Consider the following 25330-nt stretch of genomic DNA (forward strand, 5'->3'; position numbering starts at 1 on the left):
GGGAGAGAGAGAGAGAGATCAGGGGGAGTGAGAGAGAGATCAGGGGAAGTGAGAGAGAGGGAGATCAGGGTGAGTGAGAGAGAGAGAGATCAGGGGGAGAGAGAGGAGACCAATGAGAGGAAGACATTAGGAGAGTGAGAAAGAAAGGGATCAGAGAGAGAGCTCAAGGAGAGAGATTGGGGAGACCACGATCAGAGAGAGACAGAAATTCGGGCCAGTCAGAGCGAGCGATCAGAGGGAGAGAGCAGAAGGTACTGTCGCACTCTGCAAACTACCCGAGGGGATTTAAGGGACGAGAAGGGAAGACTCCAACATGTCCGACCTTAACTGCTGCTCGTACGATGATGGCTTGTTTGTCTCGTTTAATAAAACCAACCAATCTCTGGAGGATTTCCTGAAATATTTTATCATTCATGGCACTGAGGTCCATAGTGATGGGTCTAAAATTACCAGGATCCTGATCTCCATCGTCTACTCTCTGGTGTGTGCCCTGGGTCTGGTGGGGAACCTCCTAGTGCTCTACCTTCTCCAGTCCAGGTACGCGAAGAAGAAGTCCACCATGACTATCTTGGTCATGGGCTTGGCGGTGACCGATTTCCAATTCGTGCTGACCATGCCTTTCTGGGCGGTGGACACGGCCATGGATTTCAGCTGGCCCTTTGGCAAGGTCATGTGCAAGCTGGTCTCCTCCGTGACCGTGATGAGCATGTACGCCAGCGTGTTCTTCCTCACCGTCATGAGCATCACCAGGTACTGCTCCGTGTCCCAGTCGTTGAAGATGAAGAAGAACTCGTCCCGATACTCGGACAAGTTGGTGTGCTTATCCATCTGGGTGGTGGCCTGTGTCGCCACCCTGCCCCACGCCATTTATTCCACCACCGTGGTGCTGGCCGATGAAGAGCTCTGCATCGTCAAGTTCCTCAACAACGATCCTCAGTTTTGGTTGGGGCTGTACCAGATCTTCAAGGTCTCGGTGGGATTCATCCTGCCCCTGATCACCATCTCCGTGTGTTACCTGCTCTTGCTGCGCTTTGTCAACGGGAAGGAGATGGGCAGCGGTCACCCGAGGAGAACATCCAAGGTCACCAGGTCTGTCACCATCGTCGTCCTCTCCTTCTTCCTCTGCTGGCTGCCCAACCAGGCCATCACCGTCTGGAGCGCCTTCATCAAGCTCAACGTGGTCCATTTCACGGGGGGCTTTTACACCACCCAGGCGTACGTCTTCCCCATAACTATCTGCCTCGCCCACAGCAACAGTTGCCTCAACCCCATCCTGTACTGCTTGATGAGACGCGAGTTCCGGGCGGCGCTTCACGAGTTGCTGCTGAAGGTGTATCCCATCAGACACATCCGCCCTTTGCTTTCCAGCATCGCACCCAGCAAGAAAGGACATGTGCCGGTGATCATCGCCATGTCAAAGTAAGCAGCACGTCCGGATCTCCCCGTGCTCGCCAGTCGCCGAAGACTTGTCCAACTTACATAGAATATACCGCACAGAAACAGGCCGTTGGGCCCGACAGGTCCATGCGGGGGCTATGCTCCCCACCAGCCTCTTCACCTCCCCCTCCCAGCATATCCTTCTCTTCCTCCCCTGATGTAGTTATCGCAATGTGTCGCAATTTACTGAAGACCTGTTACAGCTTTCAGTGGGAGTCCAGTGGGCAGTGCGCATGGGTTTTAGGTGTGAAACAGTGGAGACAGATTCAGTGTAGACTTTGCATTTCAATGTACGGTAAATGCATCTTACAACTTTAGCTGCATTAAGAAACATCAGTGATACGTACAATTATACAGCTCATCATTTGTGCTTTGGAGTGTTCGTTGGATAAATGCTACGTTCAGTAGATTTTAACAAGTAAACACCAATAACAAAATCCTCTCCCTAAGATGTATATGTATATATATATATATTGAAAGATATGTAATGGAGTGAAAGAGTGCAGCTAAGGTAAGGTGTGTGGCTTTTCATAGTGCAAGAGTTTGATTAGTAAGCAGTGTTTTAAATATAGCCCCGGTGCCTCAGTTGTTCAGTAGTGGTTAACCTCACGTCTGCTTATACCCCGTGAGCATATTTAAGTCAAAAGCAAAATACTGCGGATGCTGGAATAAAAACAGACAATGCTGGAAATCTCGGCAGCATCTGTGGAGAGAAACAGAGTTAACGTTTCAGGCCGGTGACGCTTGGTCAGAAACCCTGTCTCTCTCTCTCTCTCCACAGATGCTGCCTGGCCCGCTGAGATTTCCAGCACGTTTAAGTTTGGTCTTACAGATACCTGAGATCAGACACGACCGTAGTGGCCGCTGTAGAATTTTGCAGGACTCGGCTCATTACTGCAGCTCTGGATTGGGTTAAGAATTATATTTACTTCAGGCGGAGGATGCAGAAAGCAGTCCCTCTCTCTGTCTGTGTCCGTGCCACTGACTGTTGAGAATGTCCGAACCAGTTCACTTACTGGAGGATTGGTGGGATTTTAGCCAGCCGCCTGCATCGCTCACTAAAGGGAATCTTAGTCACACTAACCCCATCGTCTATCTTAGGCCACACTCATTATTTGTTGAAAGTCAGAAGTAATTATTCTAAATCGACCCTGACCTAATTTTCCACATTCAATTCCCTAATGAAAACAGTGAGACATGCGGACGTTGGCAGGGCTCGGGTGTTAGTGGCCCTGTCTCTGTGTGGGTTCAAGCCCTGTACTAATGGGTTGTGTTTGTAATCTAGGCTGGCATTCCAGTACCCAGAAGGGGCTGTACTAGCACACAGGCAGTCCTTTGGGTGAGGTGGTAGCCCATCGTTCGCCTGAATGTTAATCTCAAGCAAGAAATGCTGTCCTGACCAGAGGGAGGTTACCGGCACGGAATGGGTGCAGTGTTTGTCGTCAAAGTTCTCATCTTTGTGTTTAAACCTCACCCTTGCCTATTTCTGTAACCTACTGCGACCATCCCCCTGAACTCTCGCCTCTAACTCTGACTTCTTGTGCATCCTGCCTTTGTCTCACCATTGGTAGCCAGACCTTCATCTGCCCAGATCCCCCCTGGCCATCCATCCCCCTTGCCTCTTTTAAGACCCTGGTTAAACGTCACCTCCTTGACCAAGGTTGTGGTTATCTATCCCAATCTCTCTTTCAGCGCAGCATCTGTTTTTTTTTACCTCACAGCTCTGTGAAGCACCTTGGGATTTTGTTTTACGTTAAGGGCACTAGGTCAGTGCAAGATGTTGCTGTAATAACGCTACTGTACTTTAAAACGTAATGCCTTTTGTGATCAGACTTGAATTATCAATGCACGTATTATTGGTTACCGTGAATAGTTTGCTAACTAGACCCGTTTCCCCTCTAAAGTGAAGTACACTGCTCTAAATACAGGCCCAACAGAGAGCTTGAAAAAATTTCTTCCAAACAAAGTATACCGAATCAAATGGGAAGATAGGTACTGGAGGAGGCCATTCGGCCCCTCGAGCATGTTCCGCCATTCAATTAATCATAGCTGATCAAAATCTCAACTCTATCAACCCATCTTGGTTCCATATTTCTTAATACCCTTACCCAACAAAAATCTATCGGTCTCAGTTTTGACATTTTCCATTGATCCCCAGCCTCAGCAGTTTTTCGGGGAAAGAGAGTTCGAGATTTCTGCTATTTGTGCTATAAAGTGCTAACTGACATCACTCCTGGATGGCAGACAGCCACAAACCCTGGACTCTCTACCACACTCTCACTGGGAAGCAGAGAATGCATTGCCTCTGTAAGTTGTGGGCCTGAATCAAAGTTCCACTAAAAGCGTGCAGCAGCCCTTCGCTGTGATTGAGATGTAATAACATGTCTCCAAAGCAGATATGCAAAGCTGCTAACCTTTAGCTAGGCCACTTCGTCTCCCCCCGAGAGGATAAAGGGTTCTTAACAGATCTTTTAAAATGGCAAAATGCACGAATAGAACTTAAAAATAATGACAACAAGAAATGCCTCCAAAGAACAGTCATTACTTTCCACAAAAGGGAAGGTAAAATATATTAACTTCAATCCTAGAAAATTTAATCAATACATGTTGCTTCATAAAAGATCTGTAATTCATTTAATAATAGGTAAGAGATTGAAGTTAAAACGCCTCAGAAAAAGCAAATTTTTTTTGACATTTTATTTAAAGTCAGTGCAATTATCACTGTGACCTTGCTGGGGGACCAGTTGTTGACTGTCACTATTTCTCTTTTAATGGTCACTTCTATTAGAGCAAGTAATAAAATGATTAACAGTTGCAACGTGCCTTAAGGCTACTAGTCGCCATATCAGTTATTATACCTCCGGTTGACGAGTGAAGACACTCGCACAACTTCCCGTGTTGTCTGTTCTCAAGGCCGTTCCGACTGAGGAAGTCAAATGAAGCCCAACCACCCTGCATTTGAGGGACTGTGTGTGCCCCGGATTTAGTCCTGGGAATCGAGTGGAGCAGCAGACTCATTTACCGTCAGACCCTTCAGATCAACATGACCATCATCTCTCATATTCCATGTTGCACCACATGACTGTAATGCCATCCTGCGTTACAGTCCGCACTCGGTCTGGCCAAACCAAGATGTGGCAAACATTATCCCAACTGTGGCAACTTGAATTGGATTGTTGGACAATCTTGGACTGGTTCAAACTGTGACCCTCTGGTTAGGAAGCAAGCTCTAATACTCACCAAGCGACCAAACTGCCTTGAAGCCTGTCTTGTGACTGAATTCTGTAGTGTGCGTTACGGCTAAACTTTGCTTAGATTAGTGAGAGCGAGAGGCACTATATAAATGCAAGTTCATTGGAAAGCACAAGCCATCCGTTCAACAGCAGAAAGCTGCCTGCGTTCTCAGCCAATCATTGCCTTGAGTTTCGTGCAAGTCAAACTCTATTTTGATCCGTACGAGAAATAAGGTTAAGCTAATTTGCAGGCGGCACCGTGACATCCCGTTTATAAGAAAGCTCATATTTCTATCTGTGGGAGAATCTGTAACTGACTGGTGCTGGATTTGAGGCAGGTTGTGTGATACAAGTGATAGAAATGTCACTGCCAATTTGGATATGTAACTTAAACCTTATTCCATGTCTAGTTGTGCTTACACTATACCTATATATGTAACTAGTTAAAGTACAATATCTCTGTGTTAAAGTTACTGCTTTCAGCGTGTAGTACCTATTCAACCATCGGTCGCAAAGCCAGCTTCGAGCTCTAATTCCAATTGTGTGCATGGCTATGGACACTGAATATTTGGTTCAAATCTTGTCAAGATATCACTGCTGAAAAACATTCATTAACGTCATCTTTATAACCAATTCTGCAAGTGGTATTGACTGAAAGGGCAGCTGGATCTGGCACTGTTAAATCCAGGATACTGAACCTGGGGGGCTCTTGCAAATCCCGAGTCCAATTTGTTAGAGTCTAGCATCATTTTCAAGGAGCAGCCTATAGTGGGTAACGGTGTGTTACCAATTGTTCAAACCTTGCTCACATTTCTGCGATCGATCTGTCTGCGTTCTGCGAGAAAGGAGTTTGGCCAGTTCCTGGTCATTCGTGGAACAACCATCCAGAAAAGGGGTCCTTGGAACACAGGATACTGAGAATGTCCCTGCTATTGATGCACCTGAACGAATGCTGCTATCGAGGCCACGGTTCGAAAAATACCCTATCTTCCATTCCCAGAAAAAAACGGGAAATACAGAACCTTTTCCTGTAAAAAGTAACTTTCTAACTAAGATCCCATGCGTTGATGGTTCTTGATACGCCTTCCCCAGCGAGTCCAATGATGGCAAAGTTGCTCCAACCATTACGTTTGTTACATTGAGAGGTGTGCAGCCCCCCGACCGCGCCCATGGCTCTGGTCAAATGCAGTACCAGCAGTCCGTTAAAGGGACATTGCCGCCGATTCACCACGGCCCGGTCCCTCGAGTGGTTTCTGTATCAGTGCCAGCGCCGGCAACCCGTTAATCGGTGATGGCTTGGAGTGAGTTACACGGCTATAACTAACTTGAGCATTCCGAGACAAAACTGAATTTGGGTCACAACCGGATTTTAACTCCGGGCGGATTCCCCGCTCGGGCCCGAGTTAAAATTACAGTCGGGCCTCAATACGTACATGTAAAGAAGGACCCTGTTGGCTCCGGGCGCCTGTCCTTGAGGCCTGCGTGGGCGAGCAGGTTAAAATTGCACATGTTGCAATCATGGTGGTTTTCGGAGAGATAAGAGCCAGGACGATTTTAACTGCCCACCCGCCAGGTTTCTGCTGAGCCAGGAGGGTTAAAATCGCCCCCCCCCCCCAAGACTCACTCTTCCCCAACTTATTAAAAACAATATATTCAATGCACTTTTCTTTACAGTGTATTCTCGAAACTTGGCTAATTCAAATGATCTGATAAGCCCACACGCAATACGCACAAAATTCCTACTTTCCTGTGTTAATGATGTCGAATTCAAACCATCGCATAATCCATTATTTTAGTGTAAAACCTGGCAGCTAGTCGGCAAGAGCTGTTGAGCTATCTCGCGTCATCTTGATGACACTAATGTACAGAGTAGTGTTATAATGGGGCCATCTGCTAAAAGGGAAGCTTTACTGATGCACAACACACAAGGCTGCAATGTTCTAGTCTGGTTAATGCGATCTAGTTGCACTAATGATGAATTAATGATGAAGAATCGGAACACTTTCATTTAACGTTTTGTGTGACTGTATTTATGTGGAAACTAATCCGAGCCAATTTGTTGACAGTTGTATAGCAATCTGGTGTACACATTGTGACTGTTTCAATTTAACGCGGTGTAATTGGGAAATCGTTGTCACAGAGAGAAATACTTTGGCTGCATGTGTATTCCATGGTTTTGTCTCCCTGTCTAACAGCTTGCACTGTGCAGAAAACGGAGAGGTTGTATGCTAATCTCCGTGATCATCGCTCCACGAGGAATTTAATAAATCTTTACGCTGCTTTGCACACCTTCTCTTGAAAAGACTTTTCTGTGAATTCGTTGCATTTTTCTCTCTTGCGTCTATTTTCGTGATTTAATACTAAATAGCAAAAGCAGCGTCTTATGTAGCAGATAGTTACATTAAATCAAGTGCTCAAGGTGGAGTCTGTGTGTTAAACATGCACAGGGAACTGCACCAATCAGATTGTAACATTGCTCAGTTTGAAAGAGTTATGGTGTCATATAGAGGGGAAAAAATGGCAAGTAAACCCAAAGATGTTTTATAATTAGATTAAGAACAAGACGATGACTAAAGAGAGAGAAAGAGTAGGGCCTATTAGAGACCATAAAGGTAATCTGTGTGTGGTTCTTAATGAATATTTTGCGTCTGTTTTCACAAAAGAGAGGGGTGATGCAGACTATACAATCAGGGAGGAATGCGAAATATTAGATGAAATAAACATCGTGAGAGAGGAAGTATTAAGGGGTTTAGCAGCTTTGAGAGTTGATAAGTCCCCAGGCCCGGATGAAATGTATCCTAGGCTGTTAAGGGAAGCAAGAGAGGAAATAGCAGAGGCTCCAACCATCATTTTCCAATCTAATCTGGCTACAGGTGTGGTGCCGGAGGACTGGAGGACTGCTAACGTGGTTCTTTTTTTTAAAAGGGAGAAAGAGGTAGACTGCATAATTACAGGCCAGTCAACCTAACCTCGGTGTTGGGAAAATTATTGGAAAAAAATCCTGAGGGACAGGATAAATCTTCATTTAGAAAGACACCGATTCATCAAGGACAATCAGCATGGATTTGTTAAGGGAAGGTTGTATCTGACCAATTTGATTGAATTTTTTGAGGAGTTACAAGAAGGGTCGATGAGAGTAGTGCGTATGATATAGTGTATATGGATTTTAGCAAGGCTTTTGATAAGGTCCCACATGGCAGACTGGATTTGGAAGTAAAAGCCCATGGGATCCAGGGCAAAGTGGCAAGTTGGATCTAAAATTGGCTCAAAGGCAGGAAGCAAAGAGCAATGGTTGATGGGTGTTTTTGTGACTGGAAGGCTGTTTCCAGTGGGGTTCCACAGGGCTCAGTACTAGGTCCCTTGCTTTTTGTGGTATATATCAATGATTTAGACTTGAATGTAGGGGGTATGATTAAGAAGTTTGCAGATGATACAAAAATTGACTATATGGTTGATAATGAAGAAAGCTGTAGACTACAGGAAGCTATCAATCAACTGGTCAGGTGGGCAGAACAGTGGCAAATGGAATTCAATCCGGAGAAGTGTGAGGTTATGCATTTGGGGAGGGCTAACAAGGCAAGGGAATACACATTAAATGGTAGGACACTGAGAAGTGTAGAGGAACAAAGGGATCTTGGAGTGCAGGTCCACAGATCCCTGAAGGTAGCAGGCTAGGTGGATAAGGTGGTTAAGAAGACATACGGAATGCTTGCCTTTATTAGCCAAGGCATAGAATACAAGAATAGGGAGGTTCTGCTTGAACAGTATAAAACACTAGTTAGCCCACAGCTGGAGTACTGCGTGCCGTTCTAGTCACCACATTACAGGAAAGATGTGATTGCACTTGAGAGGGTGTGGAAGAGATTTATGAGGATGTTGCCGGGAGTGGAAAATTTTAGCTATGAGGAAAGATTGGATAGGCTGGGTTTGTTTTCTTTAGAACAGAGGAGGCTGAGGCTTATTGAGTTGTATAAAATTATGAGGGGCCTAGATAGAGTGAATAGGAAGGTCCTATTCCCTTAGCAGAGGGGTCAACAACCAGGGGGACGAGATTTAAAGTGATTGGTAGGAGGTTTAGAGGGGATTTGAGGGTGTAAGGGGTGGTTTGCAGGGGGTCAGCTTTCCCTTCTGACCTTATATGAGCGGTTCCGAATCACTCCCACACCCTTGGTTCCAGACACTGGAATTATGAAGGGACTGTGACAGACTTGGACAGACAATCGGTTTCAAGGTAGGAAGCAGGTATGGCTTTATTGTGTTTACAAAGAAGTAAAAGGCACACCTTTAATAACACACACAGACCAATACACACTGAGGGGTACAACACATTGAATAAATTGTCCAATTACAGCCTGTGGGGAAAAGAATACAGCTTAAACTCTAAATGGGGTAAAAAGGCGAATGCAGATACATTTACACAAGTTATCCCAGCCTCCCCCCCTCCCAATTCCCCTAACTAACTTAAGTTATAGCTCTCAGGGTTCAGGGACTATGCTCACCAATCCCTTTAGACAGTTGCTAGTGAATCACGGTTTCGGGGTTCGCTGCACTTGGCCTTCTAGGTGAGCCGTACCCCGGACGGAGAAGAGGACTTCGGACTGCGTAATCTTTGGTTGGGGTGCGTCCGTTGATGCGCTAAGTTGCGTTTTGGATGTATGGGGTAAATACCCACTTTCTTTGGTTAGGAATAGTTTTAGTTAGTCCTTTTTGGTAATTTCTCACCCGTTGGTCGTTCCGAAGTAAATTGTAGAGTGGAAATAAATGTCGATTCTTTGGGTTTTGCTGAGTTGGTTTCGGTTGGTCGTTTTGCTGGTTGTGGTGGCCCGGGTTTGTCAATTTGGTTGCTGACAACCTTCCATTTCGTGGGCCTCGTGCTCAGTCAGTTCTTGATGAGTTCTAGTAGTTTCCTTCACTGCTCCATTTCTTCACTCCCCAGCTCCAGCTGCTTGTGTCTGTGTCCGTGTTCCAGTCTGTGCTCTGCTTCTCTCCTGTCTTCTGCTAGTTTCTGTGTTCTGCTAGTCTGCGTGCTGCTCCTTGCTGGTCTTTCCTTGTAAAAACTGGGGGATAGATATATTCCAAAAAAAGGCTCCGTTATCTCCCATCAAATCTCTTGGGCTCTGTTTGAACTGTTCTGTCCACTGATTTTCAAATGTCTCCTTTGTCAGCAGTAACTCGATTAGGGTGTGAGAATGTGCTATCACTGGTTTTAGAATTGTCCAGTTTCTTGACCATGATTTCCATTGTGCTTGATTGGGTAATTCGATTATCTCTCAGAGGGTGAATAGTTCCCCCAGACAGTCTGGGGTCTTTAGTACACGAATTTGGCCCCACCTCCTGTATTTGGTAACTCTTTTTTTTTTTGCAGCCAAAATGTTGTAGAATCTTAAAATTGATATGCTCCTTCCCATAGATGTTTAGGGGATCTCAAGCTTCTGTAATTTAGGTCCATTTTGAATTCCCTTTCCTATGAGTCCAAACACTGGGGGGGGGGGTCTCCATGAATGCATCCCCTTTTATCCCCCGCAGGCTTTGCCTGCCCCTTTAAACTCATTTTAAAAGCCCAGAAAGGTATTCTTCTCCTCTGTAGGGGAAAGGTACCTGGAATCTTTGCGAGATATTGGTAAATTCTACAGGGGGAATTTCTTCATACAGAGGGTGGTGGAACTTACTGCCTGAAAGGGTGGTAGAGGCAGAAACCCTCACCACATTTAAAAAATACTTGGATGTGCACTTGAAGTGCCGTAACCTGCAGGGCTACGGACCAAGAGCTGGAAAGTGGGATTAGGCTGGATAGCTCTTTGTTGGCCGGAACAGACACGATGGGCCGAAATGGCCTCCTTCTGTGCTATACATTTCTGTGATTCTATGAGGAAGGTGTTATCAGAGATTAACAAAGTATTGGAGGAATTCATCACAAAGGAACTGGTCAACAGATGCTAAAAGTGGAATTTAATGGAAGTCGTCACAACTGAAGGATTTTAATTATAGGAACATAAGGAAACATTTTCAAGGGCATTGTGGAAAGAGCAGGGGAGTTGGGCTAATTGGCTAGCTCTTTCACAGAGCCAAAGCAGGGGAGTGCGACTAATTGGAGAGCTCTTTTAACAAGCACGATAGGTAAAATAACCTCCTACTATAAAATTGTATGATTAAAAGACCCCAAAGGAATTGCATTTAAATAGCATCTGATCATGCCTCTCGAAAACGTCTCAAAGTATTCATATACAATAAAGTAGTGCAGCGACTGTTGTTTATAGGCAAACACCATAGAGATGCACACACAGCAAGATCCCACCGAGAGCAATGACCAGTTTATTTTAGAGATGGAGATATATTCGTGAGACATCAATATTTAAGCGAGCTGGGGCCTCGGTTTAACCTCTCAACCGAAAGATAGCACCTCCAACACTGCAGCATTCCCTCAGTACTGCACTCTAGTGCTGACAGTTCTACCCCACTGTTGGACTTAGCAGGTCCCAGAAGTTTATTGTTTGGCTTCTGTGGTATCTTGAGACATAGCTAATACACACACTTGCACTAACATGGCTGCTGATTAAGAACTGTGCCTGAGCACCTGGCTTTATTGTTATTACTTCAGTAGTCCACTAGATGGAGTAGTCCATTAGGGAGCTCTACAACACTTCTCTCTCCTTATTGAAGAAGTTAATCATAACAAAATAATCATTGTACATGACTTGCATGGTATACACAACTCTTGGCATACATTTCTCCAATGGAACCCATTTAATGTTTTCAAATTCTACTGTAGAATTCTGTAACACAAACAAAAGATATGAACTTATTTTCCATATTTGCAGATTAAACATAACCACTGCTCCTGATGACATGTATCTCCAGAACCTCGTCGTCTTGCTGCTTCTCTTCAACACTATATAGTGTCTGGAGATTTTTTTACTTCTAGCATTGCCAGTCGGTTTACTCTTCTGTTAGTATGCCTTCGCAAGATGCCCAGTTTCAGATTTGCAGTAGAAACTCTCTGCCTTCACATATGGACAGCTGTGAGTGAGGTGTTGTCCCAGGCACCGATAGTACGACTTCAATGTACTGTTACGGTGGCCAGTTGCTAAGGTCTTGGGGCCCAACTGCCTTTTACTTTTAACCTGCAGGCAATTCACCTCAGTTGTCCAATGACTGGAAATGGCACAAAATTCTCGGGAATATTGGCCAGCCATATCCATCGACACAGCTGTCTGACAAGCTAAATCAAAAGTCAAGTTAGGGGTCATCAATAATTTACTTCTGATTTGTTCATTTTTCATTCCGCAAACAAAGCGGTCATGCAATGCTCGGTCCTGAATGTTTCCGAAATGACAGTGAATGGATAGCTTTTTTTAATGCTACAATGTACTCACTGATACCCTCGACAATTAATTGGTCGCATGTTCCAAAACAATAACTTTCAGCAATTTCCAGGGGCTCAGGACAGTACTGCTGTTCTAACTTGGTTAGAATCTCCTTCAGTGGTGTGTCCTTCAGCTTGGTGGGAACAAGCAAATTTCTCAGGGTTTCATACACCTCGAGGTCTGCTTCAGTCAAGAAAATAGCTCGTTTCCATTCTAAACCCGCTCAGTTACTGTTTTCACCTTTGGGGACTTCAACGATACTATTCATGGTGAAAACATTTCTAGCCGCTCCACATATGCTCCGAAAGTCTCTTGGTCATGATGGAACTCACCCAAGCACCATATTACAGCCATTGGCACAGCCAACCTGGACTCTGGCAACGTCGACAGTTCAGTCAAAGGTGCTTAACATTTACTTTGGATTTTTAATCTATTCTGCAAAAATGAAGAACCTCCAGCAGTCCCTCTGTCAGTTGGCAGGATAATCCTTCAACAAAAATTTTAGCTAGGGAACCAGAAAAATCTCATCCTCATCGGCAATCTGTGATTTCTTGAGACACAGCTAATACACACACTTGCACTAACATGGCTGCTGATTAAGAACTGTGTCTAAACATATGGCTTTGTTGTTGTTATATCAGTAGTCCACTAGGTGGAGTAGTCTACTCGGGAGCTCGACAACAGCTTCCAGCCACAGACTGATCTTTGGAGCCGACCATCATCATAGGCAGTCCCTCGGAATCGAGGAAGACTTGCTTCCACTCTTAAAATGAGTTCTTAGGTGACTGAACAGTCCAATACGAGAGCCACAGTCCCTGTCACAGGTTGGACAGATAGTCGTTGAGGGAAGGGGTGGGTGGGACTGGTTTGCCGTACGCTCTTTCCGCTGCTTGCGTTGGTTTCTGCATGCACTCGGCGGTGAGGCTCGAGGCGCTCAGCACCCTCCCGGATGCACTTCCTCCACTTAGGGCGGTCTTTGGCCAGGGACTCCCAGGTGTCGTTGGGGATGTTGCACTTTATCAGGGAGGCTTTGAGGCTGTCCCTGTAACATTTCCGCTGCCCACCTTTGGCTCGTTTGCCATGAAGGAGTTCCGAGTAGAGCGCTTGCTTTGGTAGTCTCGTGTCTAGCATATGGACAATGTGGCCTGCCCAGCGGGGCTGATCAAGTGTGGTCAGTGCTTCAATGCTGGGAATGTTGGCCTGGTCGAGGATACTAATGTTGGTGCGTCTGTCCTCCCGGGATTTGTAGGATCTTGCGGAGACATCGTTGGTGGTATTTCTCCAGCGACTTGAGGTGTCTACAGTACATGGTCCATGTCTCTGAGCCATACAGGAGGGCGGGTATTACTACAGCCCTGTAGACCATGAGCTTGGTGGCACACTGGTATGGGTCCAGCACATAGTAAAAGTAGCTCTGGGATGTTTGTGACACCTGATAATAAAGACTTGTATTTTGACAGCACCTTTCACATCCTCAGCTGTGTTAGTGTCGTGGCTCAGCCTGGGTTGCTGCAAGAAACAAATGTAGAAATAGAAGAGGGATTGGTCGCAATTGTTCAACCCTCATTGAATACAGGAGTAGTGCCGGAGGACTGGAGGGTTGCTAATATTATACCACTATTCAATAAAGGGGAGAGGGATAAACCAGGAAAATAGAGGCCCATCAGCCGAATGGGACACCATTGTCAGGGACAAATTAACTTTCATTTGGAAAGGCATGAGTCAATCAAGGATTTGTTAAAGGCAAAGCCTGTCTGACTAACTTGATTGAATTCTTTGATGCGGTAACAGAAAGTTGAGTACAGTAATGCAGAAGATGTTGTATATATGGACTTTCGGAAGACATTTGATAAAATGCCACAGAGGAGGCTTATTAAGAAGATGGACGCCGATGGAATTAAGGGGGAAGTGATGGTACAAATGCTGGAAATACTCAGCAGGTCAAGCAGCATCTGTGGAGAGAAACAGAGTTAACGTTTCAGGTTTGGGGCCCTTGGTGATATAGCTGCAAAATTGGCTGAGTGACAGGAAGCGGAGGATAGTGGGTGGGTGTTTTCCAGAGTGGGAGGAGGTCTGCAGTGGTGTTCCTCAAGGCTCAGTTGTGATCCATTGCTCTTTTCAGTTTTCATAAACGACCGAGACGCGGGTGTAGGGAGCGGCATTATAAAGTTTGCAGATGTTATGAAACTTGGCAAAGGAGTAGATCATGATAAGGATGGTTATAGGCTTCAGGACGACAGACTGGATGGTGAAATGGACAGAGACATGGCAGATACAGTTCGATGCGGAGAAGTGATGCATTTTGGGAGGACTAATATGGAAAGACATTATACTAAAAATGGCACAATGTTGAAAAGTGTAGATGAGTAGAGAGACTTGGTGTCCATGTATACAATCCTGGGCACAGCACCAGGAAAGATGAAAATTCCTTGGAAAGGGTACAGAGGAGGTTTACCAGGGATGAGCGACTTCAGTTATGAGGAGAGTTTGGAAAAGTTAGGACTGTTCTCCTTGGACCAGAGATGGTCAAGAGGTGACCTAACAGGTTTTCAAGATGATGAGAAATTTAGATGGACAAAAGCTCTTCCCTCTGGTGAGAGGGTCAATAACCAGAGGTCAAAGATTTAGCATCAAAGATCTAGAGAGGAGATGAGGAGAATTCGTTTCACTCCGAGAGTTGCCGGGATCTGGAACTCTCTCCCTGAAAAGGTGGTGGAAGCTGATTCCAGGAATAATTTAAAAAGGTACAGGCTGAGCATCCGAAATCCGAAATGTTCCAGAATCCGGACATTTGTTTGGACTTTAAAAAAAAACGAATTAACCGCTGAAAAAGAATTTAAAAATAATAATTTAAATTCATCGTTTTTGCAGGTCTCCAACGCAGGCTTTTCCCGGCCGCTGACCCCTGACCCAGAACCTTCGACCCCCCTACCCGCCCACCCAGGACTCCCCCACTCCTTACCTCGGCCGCTCGCTCCTTACATAAGAACATAAGAAATAGGAGCAGGAGTAGGCAATACGGCCCCTCGAGCCTGCTCCGCCATTTAATACGATCATGGCTGATCCGATCATGGACTCAGTTCCACTTCCCCGCCCGCTCCCCATAACCCCTTATCCCCTTATCATTTAAGAGACTGTCTATTTCTGTCTTAAATTTATTCAATGTCCCAGCTTCCACAGCTCTCTGAGGCAGCGAATTCCATAGATTTACAACTGTCATGTATCTTACATTATTATATATAACTGTATCCTAACATGCTATACATGACTGTAATAAGATATGACCTGTAACCACCAGCATACCTTACCACCAGGGGTGCACTTGCAAAAGACAGGTATATAAGGACAGGTCTCAGGCAAGTGCAGCATTCCAGAGCTGTGAAATAAAAGGTGCAGGTCCAGAGTGACCTTGACTTCACTACATGCCTCGTGTGAATCTGTACTGAGGGGACAGGACTTTACAGTGGCGACGGGTTACGGGATTACACAATCCACAGAATGGCGAACAACGGATCAGATGAAAAGTACAATGCGGGAGACAATTGGGAGGACTTTATAGAAAGGCTCCAGCAAAGCTTTATAACCAAAGACTGGTTAGCTTCCACAGCTCTCTGAGGCAGCGAATTCCAAAGATTTACAACCCTCTGAGAGAAGAAATTTCTCCTCACCTCAGTTTTAAATGGGCGGCCCCTTATTCTAAGATCATGCCCTCTAGTTCTAGTCTCCCCCATCAGTGGAAACATCCTCTCTGAATCCACCTTGTCAAGCCCCCGCATAATCTTATACTTTTCGATAAGATCACCTCTCATTCTTCTGAATTCCAATGAGTAGAGGCCTAACCTACTCAACCTTTCCTCATAAGTCAACCCCTTCATCTCCGGAATCAACCTAGTGAACCTTCTCTGAACTGCCTCCAAAGCAAGTATATCCTTTCGTAAATATGGAAACCAAAACTGCACGCAGTATTCCAGGTGTGGCCTCACCAATACCCTGTAAAACTGTAGCAAGACTTCCCGGCTTTTATACTCCATCCCCTTTGCGATAAAGGCCAAGATACCATTGGCCTTCCTGATCACTTGCTGTACCTGCACACTATCCTTTTGTGTTTCATGCACCAGGACCCCCAGGTCCCGCTGTACTGCGGCACTTTGCAATCTTTCTCCATTTAAATAATAACTTACTCTTTGATTTTTTCTGCCAATGTGCAGACCTCACACTTTCCAACATTATACTCCATCTGCCAAATTTTTGCCCACTCACTTAGCCTGTCCTTTTGCAGATTTTTTGTGTCCTCCTCACACATTGCTTTTCCTCCCATCTTTGTATTGTCAGCAAACTGTTACACTCAGTCCCTTCTTCCAAGTCATTACTTCAGCACCCCTCCCCCCGCCCTTACCTCAGCGCCCCTCCCCCCTTTACCTCAGCGCCCCTCCCCCCACCATTACCTCAGCGTCTCTCCCCCCTTACCTCAGTACCCCCTTACCTCAGGGTCCCTCCCCCCCTTATCTCAGCAACCCTCTATACCTCGGCGCCCCTCCCCCCACCTCAGCGCCCCTCCCCCTTACCTCAGCACCCTCTCCCGCCCTTATCTCAGTGCCCCTCCTCCCCCTCCCCCTCCTTACCTCAGCGCCCCTCCCCCTCCTTACCTCAGCGACCCTCCCCCTCCTTACCTCAGCGCCCCCCCTCCCCACTCCTCCTCCCCACCCCTCTCCTTACCTCGGCCCAGGCGTTTCTGGTTTTGGGACGTAGGAAAGACGTTCCGAAATCCGGAAATACCAGAAATCCAGAACGGCCTTGGTCCCAAGTTTTCTGGATTTCAGATGTTCCAACTGTACTTGAGAATGAGGAACTTACAGGGTTATGGACAAAGAGCGGGGATATGGGACCAATCACGACTGCTCTTCTGTCATGACGGGCCTTCTGTGCTGTAAGTTTCTATGATCTCTCTGAACTGAACAAAACTCTGGCTTGATACGATGTCCTGATGGTGCTGAGTGGTCATAATTCTGTGCAAATATAATAAGCCCATTGTAATGTATTTGCTTCATGGGTTCTTTGCTTAAGAATTCAAAGCAACACATTGCTATTAAGAATTAGTTGGTTTATTAGCGAAGGTTTAACAATCACACGGCACATTACCAGTTCATCCACCAGGCTCACAACCACCTGCCTCATCATGGATCCCCCAAACCCAACTGGCTGGGGTTTTATTGAGTCTTGTGAACGTCATCATCATCATCATCATAGGGCAGTTCCTCGGAATCGAGGAAGACTTGCTTCCACTCTTAGAATGAGTCCTTAGGTGACTGAACAGTCCAATACGAGAGCCACAGTCCCTGTCACAGGTGGGACAGACAGTCGTTGAGGGAAGGGGTGGGTGGGACTGGTTTGCCGTGCGTTGCTTCCGCTGCCTGCGCTTGTTTTCTACATGCTCTCGGCGACGAGACTCGAGGGCGGTCATTGGCCAGGGACTCCCAGGTGTCGGTGGGGATGTTGCACTTTATCAGGGAGGCTTTGAGGGTGTCCTTGTAATGTTTCCTCTGTCCACCCTTGGCTTGTTTGCCATGAAGGAGTTCCAAATCGAGCGCTTGCTTTGGGAGTCTCGTGTCTGGCATGCGAACAATGCGGCCCGCCCAGCGGAGCTGATCAAGTGTGGTCAGTGCTTCAATGATGGGGATGTTGGCCTGATCGAGAACACTGACGTTGATGCGCCTGTCCTCCCAGGAGATTTGTAGGATCTTGCAGAGGCATCGTTGGTGGTATTTCTCCAGCATCTTAAAGTGTCTACTGTATATGGTCCACGTCTCTGAGCCATACAGGAGGGCGGGTATTACTACAGCCCTGTAGACCATGAGCTTGGTGGTAGATTTGAGGACCTGGTCTTCAAACACTCTTTTCCTCAGGCGGCCAAAGGCTGCACTGACGCACTGGAGGTGTTGAATCTCGTCTTGTTGATAAGAGGCTCTCGAGGTATGGGAAGTGGTCCACGTTGTCGAGGTCCACGCCGTGGATCTTGGTGACTGGGGGGCAGTGCTGTGCGGCGAGGACAGGCTGGTGGAGGACCATTGTCTTACGGATGTTTAGCGTAAGGCCCATGCTTTCATATGCCTCAGTAAATACGTCGACTATATCCTGAAGTTCAGCCTCAGAATGTGCGCAGACACGGGCGCCGTCCGCGTACTGTAGCTCAACGACCCGAAGTTGGTGCGATCTTGGATCTGGCCTGGAGGCGGCGAAGGTTAAACAGCTTCCCACTGGTTCTGTAGTTTAGTTCCACTCCAGCGGGGAGCTTGTTGATTGTGAGGTGGAGCATGGCGTCGAGAAGATTGAGAAGAGGGTTGGAGCAATGACGCAGCCCTGTTTGACCCTGGTCCGGACATGGATTGGAGCTGTAATGGATCCGTTGGTAAGGATCATGGCCTGCATGTCATCGTGGAGCAGGTGAAGGATGTTGACAAACTTTTGGGGGCATCCGAAATGGAGGAGGACGCTCCATAGACCCTCGTGGTTGACAGTGTTAAAGGCCTTTGCAAGATCGAAAAAGGTCATGTATAAGGGCTGGCGCTGCTCCCTGTATTTTTCCTGCAGCTGTCATGCTGCAAAAATCATGTCTGTTGTGTCCCATAGGGGATGAAATCTGCACTGTGATCCCGGGAGGAGTTCCTCGGCCACAGGGAGAAGACGGATGAGGAGGAAGCTAGCGACAGCTTTCCCAGTGGCTGATAGCAGGGAGATTCCTCTGTCGTTGCCGCAGTCGGACTTGTCCCCTTTTTTAAAGATGGTCACGATCACTGCATCTCTGAGATCTCCCGGCGTGCTCGCCTCCCTCCAGATGAGAGAGATGAGGTCATGTATCCGTGCCAACAGTGCCTCTCCGCCATACTTCAGCGCCTCAGCAGGGATTCCATCCGCTCCTGTAGCCTTGTTGGTCTTGAGCTGTCTTATGGCTTTGCCTACCTCGTGCAACGTTGAGGTTTCACTGAGGTGATGGCGGCTCGCATGCTGCAGGATGGAGTCAAGAACACTCGAGTCAAAGGCAGAGTCTCAATTGAGGAGATCTTCGAAGTGCTCCTTCCAGCGGGCCCTGACAGCCTCGGTGTCCTTGATGAGTGTTTCCTCGTTCTTGGCCAGCAGTGGGGTGGGGCCTTGGGAGTTTGGTCCGTAGGTGGCCTTGACTGCGATGAAGAATCCTCGCACATTATGGCTGTAGGCCAGTTTTTGTATCTCCTGTACTTTCTCCATCCACCACCTGTTCTTTAGGTTCCGGGTTTTTTGTTAGACCTCAGCCTTGAGCCGCCTGTAATGTTGCTTTGCAGCTCCAGAGTTGGGTTGTTGCTTGAGGCTCAGAAATGCTCTGCGCTTACGATCTATTAGCTCTTGAATCTCCTGATCATTCTCATCAAACCAGTCCTGGTGTTTCCTGGTTGAGTGACCGAGTGTCTCCTTGCAGACACTGGTTATGGAGGCCTGGAGGGCAGACCAAGCGCTGTGGACATTCTGCATCTTGGGGTCATCAAGGCACGCCAGGTTAGCTATGAGGTGCTGGCTGTATAGGGCTCTCTTAGCTAGGTCTTTAAGTGCCCCGGCATTGACTTTTTTGCGGCACTGTTTTTGCTGCCTCCTCCGCTTTGGGGCTATGTTGATGTTGATGATGGATCGGATTAGGCAGTGGTCCATCCAGCAGTCGTCAGCTCCTGTCATGGCACGGGTGATGCGCACATCCTTGCGATCCCTGGCTCAGATGATGACATAGTCGAGCAGGTGCCAGTGTTTGGAGCGAGGGTGTTGCCACGATGCCCTGTATTTGTCCCTCTGGCGGAACAGGGTGTTGGTGATGAGAAGTTCATGTTCTAGGCATTTTGTCAGGAGTAGGGTACTGCTGGAGTTGGCTTTCCCTACGCCCTCTCTGCCAATCATGGCTCCCCAGAGGGCTGTCTTTGCTGACCCTGGCATTGAAGTCACCTAGGAGGATCAGTTTGTCGCCCGCGGGGACGCGGGACGGGGATGTTTTGAGGTTGGAATAAAAACCCTCTTTGGTCTCATTAATTGCATCGAGTGTTGGGGCGTATGCACTGATGACTGTGGCTCATTGGTTCCGGGATAGGGTGAGTTGAAGAGTCATGAGGCGTTCGTTAACCCCGCAGGGGGAGTCTTTGAGGCGGTCGTCCTGCTCATTTTTGATGGCGAAGCTGACTCCGTGAAGGCGCTTTGTACAGCTGCAGAGGGCTGGCAGCATCCATAGAACAATACCAAAGGATGTAACTTACTATTAACTTTCATTTTAAACTTTTAATCAACTTGGGAAAACTTTTAAACAACTTGGGAAAACTTTTAAAACTTCAGGAGAAATTTTTAAACAACTTGGAGAAACTTTTAAAACCTCTGGAGAAACTTTTAAACAACATGGAGGAACTTTCAAGAATAATTTTCTTTTAAAAATGTTTACTAAGAAATTGAATACTGTACCCCAATCTTACTAGAAAATAGTTTGGTGTGTTTTATTAGCATCATTTTCAGTCATTTGAAACCCGGTTACTCACGATGACGTCTGGCGAGCAGGCGAGCCTCCGACCAGGCGACCGGGACATCACACCCCTCCCGCTCCTGTGGCGGGCTTACATCCCTCCAGCGGTGATCAGGACGCTCCTCGTTTACGGCTGGACCTCTCCTTCCCCACTGCTGACCTGGCCTCTTCTACTGGTGAGCATCGCGGCTATGTCTCTTCCACCCTCCCACTCCTTACTGACCTCCCACTCGGAACTCTAGCGGACAAGTGACCTTCCTAATGCCTGCCCCCAACCAAGCCTCCGGCCACCTACTATCAAGGGTGCTGCTCGCGCCAAGCTTGCACCCAACATCTCGCCGTAGGCAATTCGGCTCTCTACACAGGTCTCCTTGCCACTGGACCAAGACCTTGCTCAGCTGAGCCCGTGTAGTGGCCGGTGTGCAATGTCATGTGACTGGCTCAGCCACTCCCAACTCAACAGCTCTACACCAATTTTGTTGCACCTGTAAAAACAAATGTAAATCAAATGCCCCCTTATTAAAGGGGTACTAAATCCAACCCATTAAACCAATTGGACATAAAACAAATCAAATTAAAATTTGGTTGCTGGGGGTGATGATGCACTCCAGTCCCTCCGGTGCCCACCTCTCGCGGAAGGCCGCAAGCGTACCGGTGGACACCGCGTACTCTATCTCCAGGGACACTCTGGCTCGGATGGAACCACTCAATAAAACCTGGCGGGGGAGGAGAGGCGGTAACAAAACTGGAGCCAGGAATAGCAGGACTTCTCCAGGCCGAACAAGGAAGGGTCGCTGGTCCTCTGCACTCTCCTCCTTCTGACCCACAAAACCCCCTTGTTAACGGCCACTCACTGCCCCACCACCCCACCATGAATTATATTGGTGCTGGCCAGGGAACTCGGTGCCGCGAGATTTTGACCTGCCCCACCCACCTGAGGGCCCGCGAGCTAAAATAGTCCGGGCCCCAAAACAATGTGCTCCCAGTGTAAAATGGGTAGAGTGGATCAGGCGAAAAGAAAGACTTGCATTTATATAGCGCCTTTCACGGCCACTGGACGTCTCAAAGTGCTTTATAGCCAATGAAGTACTTTTGGAGTGTAGTCACTGTTGCAATGTGGGAAACGTGACAGCCAATTTGCACACAGCAAGCTCCCACAAACAGCAATGTGATAATGACCAGATAATCTGTCTTTGTTATATTGATTGAGGGATAAATATTGGCCGGGACACCAGAGATAACTCCCCTTCTCTTCTTCAAAATAGTGCCATGGGATCTTTTACGTCCACCTGAGAGAGCAGAAAGGGCCTCGGTTAATGTCTCATCTGAAAGACGGCACCTTCGACAGTGCAGCACTCTCTCAGCACTGCACTGGGAGTGTCAGCCTAGATTTATGTGCTCAAGTTCCTGGAGTGGGACTCGAACCCACAACCTTCTGACTCAGAGGCGAAAGTGCTGCCCACTGAGCCACGGCTGGCACTGTAGCGGTGTAAACTGGGCGAGTGTGAACCGGGCGGCCATTTCCGTCACCTGATTTACGTCACTGCTGACCCATGCTGACAGAGAGAAAGAATGAAGGACGAAGACAGAGAGTCAGAGGGAGAATGGCAAGAGACGCTGAGAGACTGAGACAGAGAACACAAAGGGATACTGAGAGAAAGATGAAAGACTTTTATTTCTGTAGCGCATTGCATGCCCTCAGGACATCCCAAAGCCCTTCAGCACTAATAAAGTATTTTTAAAGTGTAGTCACTGTTGTAATGCAGGAAGCCACCAGACACATAATGAGACCGATTATGTGGTCCCAGTCCAGCAACTAGCTGTCAATCGGCCGATGTTGGTACTGTTGTGTATCTGTAAAGCATACACTCCCATGTTCCGCCACCAGGGAGTGCATCCCCTGAAGTTCCAAGGGATCCCAGCATCCCTTGGGAGCACTGTATATAAGCCGGCTCCTAAGGCCTGTTCCTCACTCTGGAGTGTCTTAATAAAGACTGACGTCACTGTTAATTTAACCTCCCTGTGTGCAGTCTCATCTGTGTCAGGAACACAACAACTGGCGACGAGTATACGAATCTAACGCAAAGATGTAGCAAACTGTGGGCATACTGGAGAAGTTCTCGGAGGGTGAGGACTGGGAAGCCTATGTCGAACGGCTAGACCAGTACTTTGTAGCCAACGAGCTGGACAGAGAAGGAAGCGCTGCAAAAAGGAGAGCGGTCCTCCTCACGGTCTGCGGGGCACCGACCTACAGCCTCATGAAGAATCTTCTGGTTCCAGTAAAACCCACAGATAAGTCGTATGAGGAGCTGTGTACACTGGTTCGGGAGCCTCAGGTGACCCAGATGACTCAGAGTCCACAACAAAGGATGAATGCAAGGCAATTCACACCTTGTTGGCGTTGTGGAGGCTTCCATTCAGCCTATTCATGCCGCTTCAAAGGGTATGTTTGCAAGAACTGGGGAACAATGGGGCACCTCCAACAAGCTTGCAGACGAGCTGCAAGCTCTGCAAAACCTGCTAACCACCATGTGGCAGAGGAAGATCGGTCAATGGTGGATCAAAGCAATTTTGAGCCTCAGAGAGAGGAGGCAAATGCTAAAGTACACGGGGTGCACACATTTTTGATGAAAAATCCACCTATAATGCTAAATGTAAAATTGAATGGCTTACCTGTAGCCATGGAACTGGACACTGGCGCTAGCCAATCCATCATGAGTAAAAACATGTTTGAGAGACTGTGGTGCAACAAGGCACTCAGACCAGCCCTGAGCCCCATCCACACGAAACTGAGAACGTACACCAAAGAGCTTATTATTGTCTTGGGCAGAGCCATGGTCAAGGTCACCTACGAGGGCACAGTGCATGAACTGCCACTGTGGATTGTCCCGGGCGATGGCCTCACACTGCTTGGAAGGAGCTGGGTGGGCAAAATCCGCTGGAACTGGGATGACATCCGAGCACTATCACATGTCGATGAGGCCTCATGTACCCAGGTTCTTAACAAATTTCCTTCCCTTTTTAAGCCAGGCATTGGAAACTTTTCCGGGGCGAAAGTGCGGATCCACTTGGTCCCAGAGGCATGACCCATTCATCACAAGGCGCGAGCGGTACCTCACATGATGAGGGAGAGAGTGGAAATCGAGCTGGACAGGCTGCAACCCGAGGGCATCATTTCCCCAGTGGAATTCAGCGAGTGGACCAGCCCGATTCTTCCAGTACTCAAAAGTGATGGCACGGTCAGGATTTGCGGCGATTATAAAGTAACTATTAATCGTTTCTCGCTACAGGACCACTACCCGCTACCTAAGGCAGACGACCTATTTGCGATGCTGGCAGGAGGCAAGACATTCACCAAGCTTGACCTGACTTCAGCCTACATGATGCAGGAGCTGGAGGAGTCTTCGAAGGGCCTCACCTGCATCAACACACACAAGGGATTGTTCATCTACAACAGATGCCCGTTTGGAATTCGGTCGGCTGCAGCGATCTTCCAGAGAAACATGGAGAGCCTACTTAAGTTGGTACCATGCACGGTAGTTTTTCAGGACGACATATTGGTCATGGGTCGGGACACCGTCGAGCACCTACAAAACCTGGAGGAGGTCCTCCAGCGACTGGATCGCGTCGGGCTGCGGCTGAAGAGGTCGAAATGTGTCTTCATGGCAACAGAAGTGGAGTTTTTGGGGAGAAAGATCGCGGCGGACTGCATTCGGCCCACAGACGCCAAGACAGAGGCTATCAGGAACTCGCCCAGGCCACAGAACATCACGGAGCTGCGGTCTTTCCTGGGACTCCTCAACTATTTTGGTAAATTCATACCGGGGTTAAGCACCCTCTTAGGGCCCCTACATGTGTTATTGCGTAAAGGTGAGAACTGGGTATGGGGAAAGAAACAAGTGATTGCTTTTGAGAAAGCCAGAAACATTTTATGCTCCAACAAGCTGCTTGTATTGTATAACCCGTGTAAAAGACTTGTGCTAGCATGTGATGCGTTACAACAAGCTAACGTTGCGGGGAAGTTGCAACCTGTCACCTATGCCTCCAGGAGCTTTAAGGCTGAGGGGGCCTACAGCATGATTCAGAAAGAGGCATTATCGTGTGTGTTCGGGGTAAAGAAAATGCATCAGTACCTGTTTGGCATCAAATTTGAGCTGGAAACCGATCACAAGCCCCTCATATCCCTGTTCGCTGAAACGGGGATAAATACTAATGTCTCAGCCCGCATACAAGGCGGGCACTTGCGCTATCAGCGTTTAACTGTACCATCCGCCACAGACCAGGCACCGAGAACTGTGCAGATGCTCTCAGTCGGCTACCACGGCGGTGGAAATGGTGCAGCCTGCATACTTGTTGATGGGGACGCAGCCCACAGACTTGTTGATGATCATGGAAGCGTTTGAAAATGATAAATCACCTGTCACGGCCCGCCAGATTAGGACTTGGACCAACCAAGATCCTCTGCTGTCCCTAGTAAAAAAACTGTGCACTGCATGGGAGCTGGGCCAGCATCCCCAGTGAAATGCAAGAGCTAATCAAGCCGTTCCAGCAGCGAAAGGATGAGCTGTCCATTCAGGCAGACTGCCTGTTGTAGGGTAACCGCGTAGTGCTACCAAAAAAGGGCAGGGAGACGTTCATCTTGGATCTCCACAGCACACACCTGGGTATAGTAATGATGAAAGTGATAGCCAGATCCCACGTGTGGTGGCCCGGTATCGACTCTGACTTAGAGTCCTGTGTACGACAATGCAGCGTGTGTGCTCAGTTGAGCA

At 47.6% G+C, this 25330-nt stretch overlaps 1 protein-coding gene across 1 annotated transcript; it reads left to right on the forward strand.

The window, feature by feature from the left end:
• LOC139228718 (relaxin-3 receptor 1-like) lies at window positions 1–21896 on the forward strand. The gene is made up of 2 exons (XM_070859996.1): window positions 1–1419; window positions 21824–21896. The coding sequence occupies exons 1-2, from the start codon at window positions 314–316 to the stop codon at window positions 21849–21851; spliced, it is 1134 nt and encodes a 377-aa protein (XP_070716097.1). The 5' UTR covers window positions 1–313; the 3' UTR covers window positions 21852–21896.
• Window positions 21897–25330: the final 3434 nt, after the last annotated feature.

This window comes from Pristiophorus japonicus, chromosome 18 (genome assembly GCF_044704955.1).
Source record: "Pristiophorus japonicus isolate sPriJap1 chromosome 18, sPriJap1.hap1, whole genome shotgun sequence".
Lineage (NCBI taxonomy): Eukaryota > Metazoa > Chordata > Chondrichthyes > Pristiophoridae > Pristiophorus > Pristiophorus japonicus.